Source organism: Leuciscus leuciscus, assembly GCF_965113295.1.
Source record: "Leuciscus leuciscus genome assembly, chromosome: 6".
NCBI classification, from domain to species: domain Eukaryota; kingdom Metazoa; phylum Chordata; class Actinopteri; order Cypriniformes; family Leuciscidae; genus Leuciscus; species Leuciscus leuciscus.
In genome coordinates, this window is record NC_138730.1 from 4,050,393 (window position 1) to 4,070,577 (window position 20,185).

The window sequence follows — 20,185 nt, forward strand, 5'->3', positions numbered from 1 at the left end:
ACTTTAAACCTTTAAAGATCCTGCAAAACAGGTGTTTCTCTTTACATTTCCACTGAAAATGGCTTTAGGAAGTTCTGCATGCTTCAGTTGCTGTAGTTTGTTTGGTTTGTCTTGCACTTCTTACAATACACTTTGTTTTAGGCAGTTTCACAGAAAATACACACACACACACACACACACACATGTATATATATATATACAGTACAGGCCAAAAGTTTGGACACATTACTATTTTTAATGTTTTTGAAATAAGTTTCTCTGCTCATTTATTTGATCAAAAATACAGAAAAAAATGTAATATTGTGATATAATATTACAATTTAAAATAATTGGTTTTCAATTTATTATACTTTAAATTATCATTTATTTCTGTGATGCAAAGCTGAATTTTTAGGATCATTACCTTTAGAAATCATTCTAATATTCTGATTTATTATGAGTGTTGGACACAGTTCTGCTGCTTAATATATTTGATGAATAAAAGGTTAAAAAGAACTGCATTTATAAAAAAAAAAAAAAAAAATTCTAATAATATAGGCCTAAATCTTCTTTACTATCACTTTTTATCAATTTAACACATCCTTGCTGAATAAAAGTATTGATTTATTTCAAAAAAAAAGAAAGAAAAAAAATGACTGACCCCAAATTACTGACCAGTCGTGTATATATATATATATATATATATATATATATATTTTTTTTTTTACTTTTTATTCATCAAAGTATCCTAAAAAAAAGTATCACAGGTTATGAAAAAATATTAAGCAGCAGAACTGTTTCCAACTTTGATAATGAATCAGAATATTAGAATGATTTCTAAAGGATCATGTGATAGACTGGAGTAATGATCCTGAAAATTCAGCTTTGCATCACAGAAATAAATGATAATTTAAAGTATAATAAATTGAAAACCAATTATTTTAAATTGTAATAATATATCACAATATTATTTTATTTTTTTCTGTATTTTTGATCAAATAAATGCAGGCTTGATGAGCAGAAGAAACTTCTTTCAAAAACATAAAAAATAGTAATGTGTCCAAACTTTTGGCCTGTACTGTATATATGTGTGTATAATGCCTTAATTGTCCACATTTATCAGTTTTTCATATTCTACATATGGTGACGACATAAACAATCAAGCAGTTGAGATTTGTATAGCATGCATTTCTTTGATTATTAGAGTAAAATTTGCTTTGTAAATGTTTGTGAAGTTTACTAGCAGTTTCTGAGTGAAAATAGTTTCAAACAACTTTTCCCCCATTGTTTTACATGATACAAAATATATTTAAGGCTTCAAACTGGTTTGATGTCGTTTAGAACAAAATCAGCCCAAATGGAAGTTCGTTTCGGGAAAGCTTCCACTTTCTGGCTGGTAAACACCTTTGCACTACCATTGGTCCGTGGTGATGATGTAATAGGTGGGCGTGGCTCAGAAGCTCCGCCTTTTCTGGCATGGAAATCTTCTCTGGTTCATTTCTTCTGTTCAGTCCGTGGAGGTCGGACATCTGCGGATAAAACCACGAACACACTGTAGAGCTGCTTTAAAGTAGGAAATGTAGTTGTAATCATAATTGAAAGCGGCATTATTTATCATGTTTAATACTGTAGCAAGAACTTGGCCTTGAATATATCAGGGTCTTTAGTCCTGTAGTGTGCAAGCCAAATGAAACTGAGGCAAGGAATAATAACTCCATTTGATGCTGGATAATGGAGAAAAAACTACTTTCTAGAAACCAGCCGACACCAGTTCTCTCCTGGCTAAACACTCCAAATATAATGGCACTAATTAATACTTTACCGCAATTATTGAAATGTAAGATTTAAATGGGTAAATGTCTTTGAGGTCCATTTAGGATTAAACGGTGAAGTCCAGGCAGATGTGCTAGTGTCCGCTGGGAAGCAGCGCAGGTCATCCTCTACTGTTGAAGGCTGATGGGATGCAGATGTTGATGCACTGAATGCCTCTCGCCGGTTGCTTGCCACTGGCCGTGATCTGCTGTCTTTAAACATCAGTATTGCTATTGCTCATACTCAGGATTAGGGATTTGTTACTGTTTTTTTAAAACTAACCCTGAAGTCAATAACTGTATCCCTTAAAACTCAAGGCTGGTTTCTAGGGACTCGACACCCTTGCCTCATTTAGTATGCGTGGTTCTATGAATATGCAAATGAGCCCTGCCTCCACTCACTCACTCAGCTCAGAGATCCACTGGTTGACGATCACACGTTGATCTGATTGGTTACAAGGTAGTTTGTGACGTCAGAAACACCAGCGATTTCAAAGCGTGTGTTTGAGACTGTCTTTGGTTCACTGCAGTTTTAAGGAGGAAATACTCAGCAATGCTGTCGACTTATGAACTTACACATGGTTTGTCTTAAAGCAGATTAAAAACACCACATAGACACATAAACAACATTAAAAGCTGGATTTTCACCACAGGGGGACTTGAACTGAAAATTACAGTAGTATTCAGTTTTATAACACCTGGAAAGAGACTGGATGTACGATTCATGATTTAATAGTTTCTTAACTATTCCCGTTCCCATTGTTTGTTCCAGGAACAAACCTGGACTAGACCCCCATACTCCGGTCTGAAGTGTCTTTTCCCCTCAGATGACCTGATAGAGCCCTCATCTGTCTCTGTCTCACATTACTGCCAGAGATGTCAGGGAAGTTGACTCTCAGTTAACAATGGAAACAGATATTCAGTCATTTAATCAATAGTCGAGCTGAAACCCCACTGATGGATTTCCCCCTGGGGATTTTTAGGAGCGGCATAGACTATAAAATGGCAGTCTAAGAGAGACGTCTGTTACACCTTCCCCTGGTTTCACAGACAAGGCTTAAAGAGTTAGTTCACCCACAAATGAAAATGATCCCATAATTTACTCTCCTAGGTGTATATGACTTTCTTCTTTCAGCCAAACACAATCGGAGTTATATTAATAGTTGATATTTATAGCTGAAAGTAATTGTTTATAAAGCTATAAATATGGATATTTTTCTTACACGAACGCATGGCTTCACTTCAGAAGGCCTTTATTAACCCCGGAGCCGTATGTATTGCTTTTATGATGGATGGATGCACTTTTATGATGGATGGATGCGCTTTTATGATGGATGGATGCACTTTTATGATGGATGGATGCGCTTTTATGATGGATGGATGCGCTTTTATGATGGATGGATGCACTTTTATGATGGATGGATGCGCTTTTATTATGGATGGATGCACTTTTATGATGGATGGATGCGCTTTTATGATGGATGGATGCACTTTTATGATGGATGGATGCACTTTTATGATGGATGGATGCACTTTTATGGTGGACGGATGCACTTTTATGATGGATGGATGCGCTTTTATGATGGATGGATGCACTTTTATGATGGATATATGCACTTTTATGATGGATGGATGCACTTTTATGATGGATATATGCACTTTTATGATGGATATATGCACTTTTATGATGGATGGATGCACTTTTATGATGGATAGATGCACTTTTATGATGGATATATGCACTTTTATGATGGATGGATGCACTTTTATGATGGATATATGCACTTTTATGATGGATATATGCACTTTTATGATGGATAGATGCACTTTTATGATGGATATATGCACTTTTATGATGGATGGATGCACTTTTATGATGGATATATGCACTTTTATGATGGATGGATGCACTTTTATGATGGATATATGCACTTTTATGATGGATATATGCACTTTTATGATGGATGGATGCACTTTTATGATGGATAGATGCACTTTTATGATGGATATATGCACTTTTATGATGGATGGATGCACTTTTATGATGGATATATGCACTTTTATGATGGATATATGCACTTTTATGATGGATAGATGCACTTTTATGATGGATATATGCACTTTTATGATGGATGGATGCACTTTTATGATGGACGGATGCGCTTTTATGATGGACAGATGCACTTTTATGATGGACGGATGCGCTTTTATGATGGATAGATGCACTTTTATCATGGATGGATGCGCTTTTATGATGGATGGATGCACTTTTATGATGGATGGATACGCTTTTATGATGGATAGATGCACTTTTATGATGGATGGATGCACTTTTATGATGGATAGATGCACTTTTATGATGGGTAGATGCACTTTTATGATGGATGGATGCACTTTTATGATGGATGGATGCACTTTTATGATGGATAGATGCACTTTTATGATGGATGGATGCACTTTTATGATGGATAGATGCACTTTTATGATGGATAGATGCACTTTTATGATGGATGGATGCACTTTTATGATGGATAGATGCACTTTTATGATGGGTAGATGCACTTTTATGATGGGTAGATGCACTTTTATGATGGATGGATGCACTTTTATGATGGATGGATGCGCTTTTATGATGGATGGATGCGCTTTTATGATGGATGGATGCACTTTTATGATGGATAGATGCACTTTTATGATGGACAGATGCACTTTTATGATGGATAGATGCACTTTTATGATGGATGGATGCACTTTTATGATGGATGGATGCACTTTTATGATGGATAGATGCGCTTTTATGATAGATGGATGCGCTTTTATGATGGATGGATGCGCTTTTATGATGGATAGATGCACTTTTATGATGGATGGATGCACTTTTATGATGGATGGATGCGCTTTTATGATGGATGGATGCGCTTTTATGATGGATGGATGCGCTTTTATGATGGACAGATGCACTTTTATGATGGATAGATGCACTTTTATGATGGATGGATGCACTTTTATGATGGATAGATGTGCTTTTATGATGGATAGATGCACTTTTATGATGGATAGATGCGCTTTTATGATGGATGGATGCGCTTTTATGATGGATGGATGCACTTTTATGATGGATAGATGCACTTTTATGATGGATGGATGCACTTTATTGAGCTTCAAAATCTAAGGTACCATTCACTGCCATTATAAAGCTGGGAAGAGCCAGGATATTATTTAATATAACTCTGATTGTGTTCGGCTGAAAGAAGATAGTCATATACACCTAGGATGACTTGAGGATGAGTAAATTATGGGATAACTTTCATTTTTGGGTGAACTAGCCTAACTCTTTAAATTTAGTCTCAGATTATTTAACTAAAATGCAAGTTTGAGCTGTTTTAACTGAAAGCATATTAAAATATGTCAGTGCCATTGCTTTGTCTCAAGATGCACACCAGTGATGTCTTTTTCCTAAGGCATGTTTTTAAAAGCTACTTAAATGTCCTAATTGAACTAAGGCCTAATCCTGGCTTAATCTAAGCCCTGTTTGTGAAGCCAGGCCGTTGTTGAGATAGAAATCTTGGAAGCACAGAGAATTGACACGTATAATGTGTTGCTCCCAGACTGCACAAACACATGCTGGTCCTATGTTATGTTGTTGTGACGCAGCCAGCGTGAAATAAACCCTCCTCCAAATGACCGCCACCAGAAAACACAAACTTTGGCAAATCCTGCTTGTTGCCTGAATAAAATAGAGAGAAATAAATTGACACTGTTTTGCCAGTTTTCTCTCTGTTTTAGTCTGCAAAGGCTCCAGAGCAGTAATAAGCACAAGCCAATGTCAATGATGTGACAGATTTGTTTAGCTGTCTTACCACTTTTCCTCTTGAAATCCCAATTCCTCAGCAGACCATTCAGGATTGCTCTCACTCTGGGTGTTATTGTTAATCGCTGAGTGGTCTGGTCTCCGATAGGCTACGTGTCCTTGCGTTCTGAGAGGATGATTTCAGTGACACTGACTGAAGTGACAGCTAATTGAGGCTACTTTTCCTGAAAGCTCTGATGGACAATGCTCTGCGATTCCTCCGGTGAAATTGCCTGGCATAATAAAAAGAAAATTGTAGAGGCACGAGTCAGGAGATGTCAAAGTGAAGCAGCGAAGCAGACTCAGCCATTGACAAGCAGTTTACCTCTATTTAGTTTTCCTCACTCATTCGCTCTTTGTTTTCCATTTCACCAAGGAACATTTAAGTGGACACAAGGTGAATGCAGTTGTGACGAGGTTCAAGAATTGATCTAGCATAGTTTCAGCGGCGTTTTTCTTTCCACCTTTCCTCCGTATGATGCCAGTTAAAGTGGTGTTTACAAGCGTTGTGTACTGGGTTAACAGAGGTAACCGCTGTATTTATGCTCTTCCAGAAGCATCAGAGAACGAATGTGCGTTTTCATTCAGCCCTTCTGCCGTTTTTGTAACATACATAATCCTTACATAACATACAAAATATATACAGTACAGGACAAAAGTTTGGAAACATTACTATTTTTTATGTTTTTGAAAGAAGTTTCTTCTGCTCATCAAGCCTGCATTTATTTGATCAAAAATACAGAAAAAAATGTATTGTGATATATTATTACAATTTAAAATAATTGGTTTTCAATTTATTATACTTTAAATTATCATTTATTTCTGTGATGCAAAGCTGAATTTTCAGGATCATTATTCCAGTCTATCACATGATCCTTTAGAAATCATTCTAATATTCTGGTTTATTATGAGTGTTGGACACAGTTCTGCTGCCTAATATATTTGATGAATAAAAGATTAAAAAGAACTGCATTTTTCAAAATAAAAAAATATATTTTCTAATAATATAAATCTTCTTTACTATCACTTTTTATCAATTTAACACATCCTTGCTGAATAAAAGTATTGATTTATTTCAAAAGAAGAAAGAAAAAAAGATTTCTATTTTTAAAACATTTGCTTTTTTTTTTTTTTTTTTTTTTTTTATTACTTTTTATTCATCAAAGTATCCTAAAAAAGTATCACAGGTTATGAAAAAATATTAGGCAGCAGAACTGTTTCCAACTTTGATAATGAATCAGAATATTAGAATGATTTCTAAAGGATCATGTGATAGACTGGAGTAATGATCCTGAAAATTCAGCTTTGCATCACAGAAATAAATGATAATTTAAAGTATAATAAATGAAAACCAATTATTTTAAATTGTAATAATATATCACAATATTAAAAAAAATTCTGTATTTTTGATCAAATAAATGCAGGCTTGATGAGCAGAAGAAACTTCTTTCAAAAACATTAAAAATAGTAATGTTTCCAAACTTTTGGCCTGTACTGTATATATAACATACATAATCCTACATAAACCCCACTGTAAAAAAAAAAAAAATCGGTTAAATTTATCGGTTAAATTTACGGTAAGAAAACGGGAGCTGTGGTTGCCAGAAATTTAGACAAAAAAAAAAATACAGTAGCAACATTTTAAGTTTTACAGATTGAACTTTAACTTACAGTAAAATACTGTATTTCATCAACTGATATAACGTTAATTTACCAATCTATTGAAGAACTAATGTCTGTTTTGTACCTTTGTGGTACACTGACAACCACCAATCACAGTGGTGATGAGAGTCACATGACTAAAGCTCATCACAAGCTGAGAAGGTTCATACTAATATCTGGAAGCTACACTGTGCCATTCACACACACACTGAACACCATCATGGTAACACACATGACATAAAAAGATGCAACAGACATTAATTTACCAACATTAGATGTAACATAAACCGTAATGTACACCTCCTGATTGGAAAAACTAAGACGAAACCGTTATTTCAACGAAAATACATCAAATGTGAAGTGTGTCACAGGGAAAAAGTTAAATGTGCGGTTCGATCTATTTATATTTATATATAAACTTTCTGTTAACCAATCAACTGTTCTTCACTGTAGCATTTTTACAGTCTTTTACCGTTAAAATCGTGATATTTTTTATTTTTTACAGTGTAGATGTTGGTGTTGTTTCAGGAGAACATTGTGACCTAAACAACAAGTAGTTTTATTCTAATATCAGAATTATCTGAAAGTTTCTACCTCTGATTCGAAGCAAACCCCCCCATCACCTTTATGTCCTGGTCCAGGGTTTAAACCGTTCAGAGATAGCAAGCCTTCTGTCCTAATGCCTGCTTCTGTAGATCAGGTCATTTATAATAATCATTTTGCTTTTGGTATCAAAATTGGTGTTGAACACCGTTATATGTGACTGGTGTCGGTATCGGCTACTGGTTTGGTAAGTCAGTGGTTACAGAAACACACACTGGGCTGGCGTCCAAACCACCAATCTGGAACAATTCTGGATTCGTTTCTACCGCTAACAAAACCAATTTATTGTGATCCAGATCTTTCCCTGAACAGCCCGGTGTGCAAACATACCCAAAGATGAGGTGGACTCACGACCGCTACGACATAGTGTGTGTGTCCTGCCTTTGGCAGAATGAGACCATACTGGCCATCTTTGAAGTAGCAGACAGCTTAATTAAACCGGTTCACAGTCAATTAATTAGTTTAATGTGTTGCCCGTTCACTCACAATCACAGTGCACATGATACCCCTTCTGGACAGCACTGCAGATTGGAAGTAAAGGGTCCAGTGAAATCGTCAAGTTGTGTCTAAGACAGCATTTGTTTCTAGTTGTGTGTCTTTAGAGCAGAGATTTGCACCAAACTTGGGCCGTATCTACAACAAAACCTTGGAGTAAAGTGGGATTCTTCCATGGAGTCGCTCTCAGACGCTCGGAGAAACGTGCACACATTTCCTGCGTGATCACAGAGCTGCATCATCGTATTACTGTGATGCAAAGATACGGCTGGATTTCATTGAGTTGCATTACATTCCCACCTGAGAGAGAAGATGAACTGGTTCAAACCCTCAGCGGAGACAGGCATTGACGTATAATCGTTTAAGGGTCATCAGGTGGACTCTGATGCATGTGTTTTTCTCCTTTGCCATAGTAAAAGATGTGAATGTGTCATTCCTCCTCCTTTACCCATGTTTATTTGGTGCTGTAACTCAACCTTATTTAACTCCAAGGCCCCGCTCCTCTCCGAATCAATACTGCACAATATTATTTTTAAAACAAAATAATATAAGACAGATTTAAACCTCCAGTATTCTTCTGTTGCAAACATGCTTTGCAAAAATGTCATTGCAGACATTCATTACAACATGAAAGTACTTTAGGGTGGCCAACTGTCCCGAATTAGCCGGGACGTCCCGTATTTTGGGTCTAATTTATTTGTCCCGTACGGGACCTCCCTTGTCCCGTTTAAATAGACTGCTACGCTGATCTAACCACTGACTGATCACGACACCGCATCATCCAATCACAGCCCTCCCTCACGCGCATCAGACCATACCAATAACAAACTCTAAATTGAGAATTAATTATTCTTTTGGGACAAATTATTGTTTGATTTGCGAACAGAATCCTCCGCTGTCGCTCCCGGTTCAATCCGGAGAATCCGGACTCGCGCTAACGGCAAATCTCTTTCACTGTCCGGCCGGGTTTTGATTTCGGCAAATCAGTTTTGGTGAATTCAAACAACGTGATTATTGTCCATGAGTCAGACATCCATCCAGCCAACGCAAGACAACATGACATCTTCCTGAGGGAAAAGTATGCTATTACTTTCTTTAATTTCTTTAAAATGTAGTGTATAATGTTACAAAAGCTTTCTATTTCAGATACATGCTATTATTTTGAACTATGGTTTGTGTGTAATGTGACCTTAAAATTCGTTTTAGAATTAAATTGTACATAAATAGGTTAAGCAAAACAAATGTGTTTATATCTGAGAAATCTTTAAACACATACGAACCTGAAATGACATTTAGGCTAACTGTGTGATACAGTACAAATATTTTGAGTGTCCCTTATTTTCCCATGAAGAACCACGATTGTCCCGCATTTTTCTTTTCTGAAGTTGGCAACCCTACTCCTCTCTTTTATAATAAGCTCAAGTCAACACGCCATACCAAACAAGACGCCGAAGAGCTGAATATAGCTCCTATTACGGACACATTCAGAATTATTAAACACCGAATACAAATGAACAATAAAAACATTGTGAATGTGTGGAAGCGCAGCGACGTGAAGGAACAGTTCCTCTGACAGAACCAGCTTTGGAGCGTCGGATGTGTTCATGGACACCTCACTGATCCTCACAAACTCCTCTTAAGGGTGTTTCTCAAAACCAAGAATGCAAAGAACGGACTTGTGTTCTTGGGGAGAACGCTCTTGCTGGTTGTTCTTGGGGAGAACGCTCTTGCTGGTTGTTCTTGGGGAGAACGCTCTTGCTAGTTGTTCTTGGAAGAATGAACTCACGAGGTGACGAGCACACAGAACGCTTGCTGACGGTTTGAGACGATGTGTTCTTGCTGGTATTGCGCAATAATCCCCGGCCGCCCAGACGCCGTCTGATGTAACGTTACCCAAACATAACGAGAATTATTGACGATAACAGCCAGGCTTTATCGCCCAAGCCTACCCTCGGCTCAAGGGATTACTCTACAACTGTACACTACAATGTAATGTATATTCATAACGATTAAGCAACGCTTATGGAGATTCTCACTTCCCGAAAACGTTTGAGCACATTTTCGATTCGCCATAAAATTTCGCCTAAATGCCAATATTTTAAATCTACACAGTTTATTTCTCGCATCAAATGTTCTCAGAAGTGCATTTAGTGATGAAATAGCGTACGTACGCAATTGTAGAAACACGACTTAGCTGTATTGACCTGCCTCTCCGTCCTCGAATGCCGAAATGAATGCTGGGATATTTCTGCCGTCAAGTTCACACAAGCTACCAACCGATGCATCCTGGGTAAAAAGGGGCGTGTCCAGAACACTTCCGGGATTTTTAACCGTTCTTGCCAAAATGCAGACTTGTGTATTGGGACAGACAGTACTTGGGCCACAAAAGATGACGTTTCACACGAACACAAGAGCACAGATGGAGTAAGGCCCATAAACACACTTCCTCGGTGAGCATCCGTTATAAAACACACACATTCATTTCGACAACTACTGGAATATATGAGCTGTGTTTATGCAGAGATACGACGTTAAAGCGATCAGTGTGCCGACAGCACACATCAGTAATAACACACTCCTGTATGTCTCTGTAATCGTCTTATTCGTCATTACCGTCGTCATCCATCAAAGCTTTATTAGTGACACTGGGTTTCTTTCTCCAGCTGAGAGATGGAGTTTGTGTAGTGAAGTGGTCGAGTGATTTGAGCCCGAGTTCAGTTTAGGTATTTCACACAGCTTCGTCACAGACCCTACGGCACGTCTGTGATATCTGAACACATTAGTGAACACAGTATCACACATTCCTCTGCATACTGACAGGAAAGCTAGTCAGTTTTTGAACATTTTCCATGCGATTAGTGTGATTTCCTGCAGTCGTCTCTCGTGAGTGATTGACATGAAAGGGAATATTTTAATCTGAGCTCATTCCTATCTTTTGAAGTTCATCATCATTATGACTTCAGCCTGTAGCCTGAACATATTAAATCATTCATCGGCTTGTTTATCATAGCTTATATGATGTGTTTATAGTGGTTGGTAGTATTCTGTATCTTATGGTAAAGAAGGCACTTGGGAGTTTTTGTTGTTGTATTTCTCACTTTCATTGTTCAATTTCTTGTCATTTTGTTGTCAAGTCTCCATTATTTAGGCTATATTCTCAGCTTTACTGAGATAACAGGAAAATAATGCAACAAAGTTTGTTTCTGGAAGAAAATAGTGTTATAGTCCAGCTTAAGTAAGTTCAGTGATGGTTCATATCTGTTGTAAAAAAGTTATTAATTTAGTTCATGTATATATACAGCCGCTCTGGAGAAAGAAATGTTGCTTTGGCAATTAGCTGTAATAAAATAAGTTTATGTATTAGTTTTTCGTTATTTATTTATTTTATTAACATTTGCTTTGGCAATTAGCTAAAGTAAGATTTTTTATGTTTTTTATCTTTTTTTAAATCTTTTTTTATTTTATATGAAATGAAATAATGAAATTAAATTATGAAATTATGAAATTAAATGGAAAAATGTGTGTATATATATATATATATATATTTCTTCTTTCTTTTTCCATTTTATCATTTAATTTCATCATTTAATTTAATCATTTCATTTCATTATTTATTTAATTTCATCATTTAATTTCATTTTTATTTTATTTTATTTATTTTCAGTTAATGTTCATTTCAAGTATCAAAAGCGTTAGTCAGTGACATGTTCAGGATGTGCTGCGAGTGAGCAGACAGAGGGAAGAGTCTCTGATGTCGACTGTGTGTGAGCGTGTCCCTGTGTGTTGATCAGATTAAAATGAAAGTGTGTCTTCTGTGCTCACAGTGCCAACGGTCTCAGATGACGTCACGTCCACGCTTCAGCCCAGCAGATCCACGGCTCCTGTGATGATCAGCACCAGCACCATCACGCACGTGACCCCCGTGACCCCCGCGACCCCTGACCCCGAGCAGCCCGACCCCTCGCCGGACCCCCCCTCCGCCAGCAAGCGCTTCTGCGACGGCACGGAGAGACGAGGAATCCCCTGGCCTCAGACACACAGAGGAGTGACGGTGGAGCGGCCTTGTCCTACAGGAACTCGAGGTATGTGTGCTATCTCTGCTATTAGCATCAGCATCTCGATGGCGGCGACACCTGTCTCTGCCTGTGCTGCTCTCACACATGAAAATTACTGGCAAGATTCGCATTCCATAACTGAGTTAATAAGCTAATGTTATGCAGTGATGTTTGTGATAGAAACTGTTTTGATAGCATGTTTTCAACCTATTTTTATACAAATTCCTCCAGATATAGACCTAATTTGAAAGTTTTAGGGTGTGTTCACACATGTAGTTCGGTTTGCTTGGTTCAGAAGTAGTCCTGGTCTGCTTAGCGTTCACATTGGTGTTTTTAATACCGAATCTAAATGTACTGAACATAAAGTCATAGGGATACTGCATGTTCACAGCCTGATTTTTTTACGGATATTTCACGACCGAACATCCAGAACAACACTGTGTGTGGGATAAATGCGCTCGTTGTGTGTGTGTAGCTGCATATGATGGTATTCTGAACAGCTGAGAACTGGTGAAGAGCTTATAAAGTGTGTAAAGGAGTCAAAACAGTGGCAGGAATCCCTCCGTCACACACACACACACACACACACATACACAAACACACACTTAGCCACTATAGCCCTATTAGCACAGGATTAGCATTATCTGGTGACCTCTAGTCATTTGTAATGATTGCGGAGGTTGTCTGTGATCTTAATCCCGTGCGAATCGGACATGTCTGTAATATGTAAAATAAAAATTCCCCCGCAAATGCCCTACCATATTTCTCCGAACACCGAGGTCCTGGGATAATATTGGTGATTTGACCAGGATTTGGCGGGGGCGTATATAATTTTTTCAAGGTTTTTGTTTCCTGTGCGCCTTTTTATCCATCGTTCGTGAAGAATGGAGACTGAATGTTTCGATAGTATTTTGGATGCTGGGTCATATTGCTATACACCATACAACTATACAATTTTCAGAAAGAGAAAACCATCAAACAAAAATAAAGATTAGATGGAGATGGATGATATGCGGTAAAGACATGCTTCTCTTTATGATATATCATACGGCTAGACCTATAACGACTAGGGTTGGGAATCGAATACTTGTTATAAAATAAAAATTTCGATTCCTCTGATCAATTCACTTGTGAGCATTTCAATATGACTTTAAAGCATTCGAGCGCAAGATGACTCGTGGGCTGTTTTCTGTGCTGCACACACACACTCTCACACACACACACACACACACACACACACACACACACACACACACACGTGTAACAGTATATTGGATCCGTGCAGCTCTTAAAGTGACAGCAGCCTAATATTCCTGCTGCCGTCTCTATAGTGTTACTTGTCTTTAATAATGTTCCTTGTGTAAGTGTTCTTTAGCCTGTTGATGTTTGTTCATGATATTCAGCTACTATTAAGACTAAATTTGAATGATATCTAAGTGTTTGTTTACCTTATCGGAAATGATATTAGGAATCGTTGAGCAGAATCGGAATCGTTAAAATTCAAACGATACCCAACCCTAAAACCAACAAGACATTTCCAAGCAATTGCCTATTGACATCATATCCAGGAGATGAGTCAGTGAATTCGAGTAAAATTACAGGCTTCGCTTTTCCTGTGCGAATGTGAGTTCAGATGTGGAGGGATAATTTCTAAATCACACGAGGTCCCAGATAATACTAACCTGTGGGAATAGGGCCTATGACGAGAAAACACAGGTTTGCTTTAGCATTCTGTCCTTTTTAGGGTCGCATCTTCCTGTTTTTGGTTCTTCGGTCCGTGTTGCGTTCATATTTCAGTCCAACCGCACCCGAGTTTGTTTAGACCGCTTGTTTGGTTCAGATGGCAGCGGTCACACTTATTCAAATGAAACTAGTCTCACCAGGGTTTGTTTTAACCCAACCACACATGCCAAGTGTGAACACACGCTAAATCTTCTAATGAACACATGTTAAAGTGAGTGTTGAGCAGATTTGCGTGTGTGTTTGCTCAGGAATGGCGTTGTTCCTCTGCTCGGCTGGCGACGGCACCTGGAGCCCGAAAGGCCCTGATCTCAGCAACTGCACCTCACACTGGGTGAGCCAGGTGGCACAGAAGGTCAGTCCACAATAACTAACACGTTTATTTGTATAGCACTTTCACGAGAACACATTGTTTCAGAGCAGCTTTACAGAAAATAATGATGTTTTTAAAATCTTAATGTCTTCATGCCATATAGTCGCATCTAGCATATTAGAGCTGGCTGATATAATACAAGTGATGTAAACTATCTAGCAGGTGAGATTTGCCATAGAGTATATATTACTTGATATTGAGTGTACAGTATGTGGCTAAAATAGGACATCGTTTAATACACTGCTGGTATGATGTGATGCAGTTTAATGTAACAAAATAGACTGACGTAACATTTAAAAAAAATAAAATAAAAAAAACGCACACTTTATTTCATCCATGGGTTGAAAATATTGATTTCTCGATTTTAAGCGATTCTCATTTTTGAAGAACCGACATCTATTCTTATATCCCAAGAAATGATTTTTTAGTCTGTGCTATTTTCAGTTGATGAATGAACATGAACCTGTAATAATAATGCAGTAATAGTAATGCACAGACTGACAGTGTTTCCCTGTACAGTTCACAGCTTTAGTTTACAAAGTTTTTTTTTTTCCTTGAGAAAAATTGCCATGTACTGAATCAATATTGAATAGCAAGCTTGTGAATTGAAGTACAGTAGTCAACATTTGAAGTGGATCAAAAAAGTTAATCAAAGTTGTCGTAAGATAAGAACGGGTGTTGTTCATAATTCATGTATAACTTTGATGAAAGGTTTTGATCCACTTCAAATGTTGACTACTGTATTCATACATACATATATGGGCTTGGAAAAACAAGAATATCAGTAAATAATGAACTAATCACACAGAAGTGATTTTTGCCTCATTACTCTCGAACATCAACAAGATTGAGGCGTTTGACCATTAAAACCAGATCGACTCATACTCGTTACATGCAACCATTCATCAGCTTTCTACACAGTTGAGTTAGTTTCAGACAACCATATGTTTAGCAAATGTTGACTACTGTGGTTGAATGGTGAAATCTGTGGCAATACCCAGCCCTTATTAATATGAGTAACTGTCCAGTTTATTAACGTGTGTTTGACTGGTGTTCTCCAGATCCGCACTGGTGAGAACGCTGCTAACCTGGCGAACGAGTTGGCGCGGCACACGCAGGGCCCGGTGTTCGCCGGGGACATCAGCTGGTCTGTGCGCCTCATGGAGCAGCTGGTGGATATACTGGACGCTCAGCTTCAGGAGCTCAAGCCCAACGATAAAGACACGGCGGGACGCAGCTTCAACAAGGTACAGGACACTCTACTCGTTCTGGCTCATCAGTCACATGACTGAAGCTTGATTCGTCAACAGCTCTGGATCGACGGTCTCGGCTGGAGATGCTTTTATCACGACAAATTCAGTGGCCAGGAAAAGTACATTAATGCTTTAAAACTTGAATGAAGTCGATGAGTGAGGGGTCAGTCCCTAATTCAAGAGATTATTTTGAGTTATGGCCTTTCCAGCATGGCTTATATTGCCACGGAAACTCCCACAGCTGATTTACAGTATCTGATATTGCACTCAGTCAACACTCTCAAGAAGGTCATCCATCCATCCATTCATCCATCCAATCATCCTTCCATACATCCATCCGTTCATCCATCCATTCAATCATCCATCCATCCATCCATCCACCCACACATCCAATCATTCCTCCATCCATCCATCCACCCACACATCCAATCATTCCTCCATCCATCCATCCATCCATCCATCCATCCATCCACCCACACATCCAATCATCCATCCACCCACCCACACATCCAATCATTCCTCCATCCATCCATCCATCCACCCACCCACACATCCAATCATCCATCCACCCACCCACACATCCAATCATCCATCCACCCACCCACACATCCAATCATCCATCATCCATCCATCCATCCATCCACCCACCCACACATCCAATCATCCATCATCCATCCATCCATCCACCCACACATCCAATCATTCCTCCATCCATCCATCCATCCATCCACCCACCCACACATCCAATCATCCATCATCCATCCATCCATCCACCCACACATCCAATCATTCCTCCATCCATCCATCCATCAACACATCCAATCATCCATCCACCCACACATCCAATCATTCCTCCATCATCCATCCATCCACCCACACATCCAATCATTCATCCATCCATCCATCCAATCAATCATCTTTCCATCCAATCATCCATCCATCCATCCAATCATCTTTCCATCCATCCACCCACACATCCATCCATCTATCCATCCATCCATCCATCCATCCATCCATCCATCCATCCACCAACACATCCAATCATTCATCCATCCATCCATCCATTCATTCATCCATCCATCCAATCATCTTTCCATCCAATCATCCATCCATCCATCCACACATCCAATCATTTTTCCATCCAATCATCCATCCATCCACCCACACATCCAATAATTCCTCCATCCATCCACCCACACATCCAATCATCCATCCATCCATCCATCCATTCATCCAATCATCTTTCCATCCAATCATCCATCCATCCATCCATCCATCCACACATCCAATCATTTTTCCATCCAATCATCCATCCATCCACCCACCCATCCAATCATTCCTCCATCCATCCATCCATCAACACATCCAATCATCCATCCATCCACCCACACATCCAATCATTCCTCCATCCATCCATCCATCCATCCATCCATCCACCCACACATCCAATCATTCATCCATCCATCCACCCATCCATCCATCCATCCAATCAATCATCTTTCCATCCAATCATCCATCCATCCATCCATCCATCCAATCATCTTTCCATCCATCCATCCACCCACACATCCATCCATCTATCCATCCATCCATCCACCCACACATCCAATCATTCATCCATCCATTCATTCATCCATCCATCCATCCAATCATCTTTCCATCCAATCATCCATCCATCCATCCACACATCCAATAATTTTTCCATCCAATCATCCATCCATCCACCCACACATCCAATCATTCCTCCATCCATCCATCCATCCATCCACCCACACATCCAATCATCCATCCATCCATTCATCCATCCATCCATCCATCCATCCATCCATCCATCCATCCAATCATTCCTCCATCCATCTATCCACCCACCCACCCATCCAATCATTCTTCCATCCATCTATCCACCCACCCACCCACCCATCCAATCATTCCTCCATCCATCCATCCATCCATCCACCCACACATCCAATCATCCATCCATCAATTCATCCATCCATCCAATCATCCATCCGTCCACCCACACAAACAACCATCCATTCATCCATCCATCCATCCATCCAATCATCTTTCCATCCAATCATCCATCCATCCATCCAATCATCTTTCCATCCAATCATTCATCCATCCATCCATCCAATCATCTTTCCATCCAATCATCCATCCATCCACCCATCCAATCATTCCTCCATCCATCCACCCACACATCCAATTATTCCTCCATCTATCTATCTATCTATCCACCCATCCAATCATTCCTTCATCCATCCATCCAATCATCCATCCACCCATCCAATCATCCATCCACACATCCACCCATACATACATCGAATAATCTATCCATCCAATAATCCATGCATCCAATCAATCATCTTTCCATCCAATCATCCATCCATCCATCCATCCATCCATCCATCCAATCATCTTTCCATCCATCCATCCACCCACACATCCATCCATCTATCCATCCATCCATCCACCCACACATCCAATCATTCATCCATCCATTCATTCATCCATCCATCCAATCATCTTTCCATCCAATCATCCATCCATCCATCCACACATCCAATCATTTTTCCATCCAATCATCCATCCATCCACCCACACATCCAATCATTCCTCCATCCATCCATCCATCCATCCATCCATCCATCCATCCATCCATCCATCCATCCATCCATCCACCCACACATCCAATCATCCATCCATTCATCCATCCATCCATCCATCCATCCATCCAATCATTCCTCCATCCATCTATTCACCCACCCACCCATCCAATCATTCTTCCATCCATCTATCCACCCACCCACCCATCCAATCATTCCTCCATCCATCCATCCATCCACCCACACATCCAATCATCCATCCATCAATTCATCCATCCATCCAATCATCTTTCCATCCAATCATCCATCCGTCCACCCACACAAACAACCATCCATCCATCCATCCATCCATCCATCCAATCATCTTTCCATCCAATCATCCATCCATCCATCCAATCATCTTTCCATCCAATCATTCATCCATCCATCCATCCAATCATCTTTCCATCCAATCATCCATCCATCCACCCATCCAATCATTCCTCCATCCATCCACCCACACATCCAATTATTCCTCCATCTATCTATCTATCCACCCATCCAATCATTCCTTCATCCATCCATCCATCCAATCATCCATCCACCCATCCAATCATCCATCCACATATCCACCCATACATACATCGAATAATCTATCCATCCAATAATCCATGCATCCAATCATTCCTCCATCCATCTATCCACCCACCCACCCATCCAATCATCCATCCACCCATCCAATCATTCCTCCATCCATCCATCCAATCATCCATCCACCCATCCAATCATTCCTCCATCCATCCATCCACCCATCCAATAATTCCTCCATCCATCTATCCACTCACCCACCCATCCAATCATCCATCCACCCATCCAATCATTCCTCCATCCATCCATCCATCCATCCATCCAATCATCCATCCACCCATCCAATCATTCCTCCATCCATCCACCCATCCAATCATTCCTCCATCCATCCATCCATCCACCCACCCATCCAATCATCCATCCACACATCCACCCATACATACATCTAATCATCTATCCATCCAATAATCCATCCATCCAATCATTCCTCCATCCATCCATCCATCCACACAGCCAATCATCCACCCATACAATCATCCTTCCATCAATACATCCAACCATCCATCTATCCATCCATCACTCCACAAATCCCAGAAAATAGAGCTCTAAATAGATTTATAGAATATAAAGTCAATTATTCGACATCTCAATATGAGCAAAAATATACAAACTAATAATATTCTCTACAGATTTTGCAGAGATCACATCTGAACTGTAAGGCATTAACGTTCATTGAATAGCTCCGTACTTTTACTGTATGTCATGTAATTTGATACTTAAAAGTGCTGTATGTACGTTTTTTAACTGTACTAAAGCATAACAATACCATAATATGTTCTCAGATATTTAGGAAACATGCTGAGTTTAAATACTTACTTCTAAGAAAAACATTGCTACAACCAGTTATTCTACTTTGAAATGTGTCGTAATGTCTGTTTTTGTTTTGGACTGTGTGATCTCGCTCACTGCCAGTTTATCCAATAGTCTTTCGCCACCACAGGTTGCCAGTTGGCGGAAAACACAGCATATTGCAGCAATTAAAACATCAAATGAACTGGGTCAGAGGTCACGGATTCTACCAGAACTAAAAAAGCTCTATGACGTTGATAGCCTACTTTAGCTGATCAACTTAGTGTAAAGCTTGTCACTTTCCATTATAAATTACGCTTGTTCTTGTGGTGTGTCGTC

General features: G+C 39.2%; 1 protein-coding gene across 3 annotated transcripts in view; it reads left to right on the plus strand.

The window, feature by feature from the left end:
• The window catches only part of adgrl2b.1 (adhesion G protein-coupled receptor L2b, tandem duplicate 1), a 126,735-nt gene that overhangs the window by 34,597 nt on the left and 71,953 nt on the right, over positions 1-20,185 (plus strand). For all 3 annotated transcript variants that reach the window (XM_082174175.1, XM_082174176.1, XM_082174177.1), the window contains exons 5-7: positions 12,225-12,482; positions 14,447-14,550; positions 15,630-15,815. In XM_082174175.1, coding sequence (XP_082030301.1) covers positions 12,225-12,482; positions 14,447-14,550; positions 15,630-15,815 — 548 coding nt within the window. The remainder of the gene's footprint in view (positions 1-12,224; positions 12,483-14,446; positions 14,551-15,629; positions 15,816-20,185) is intronic.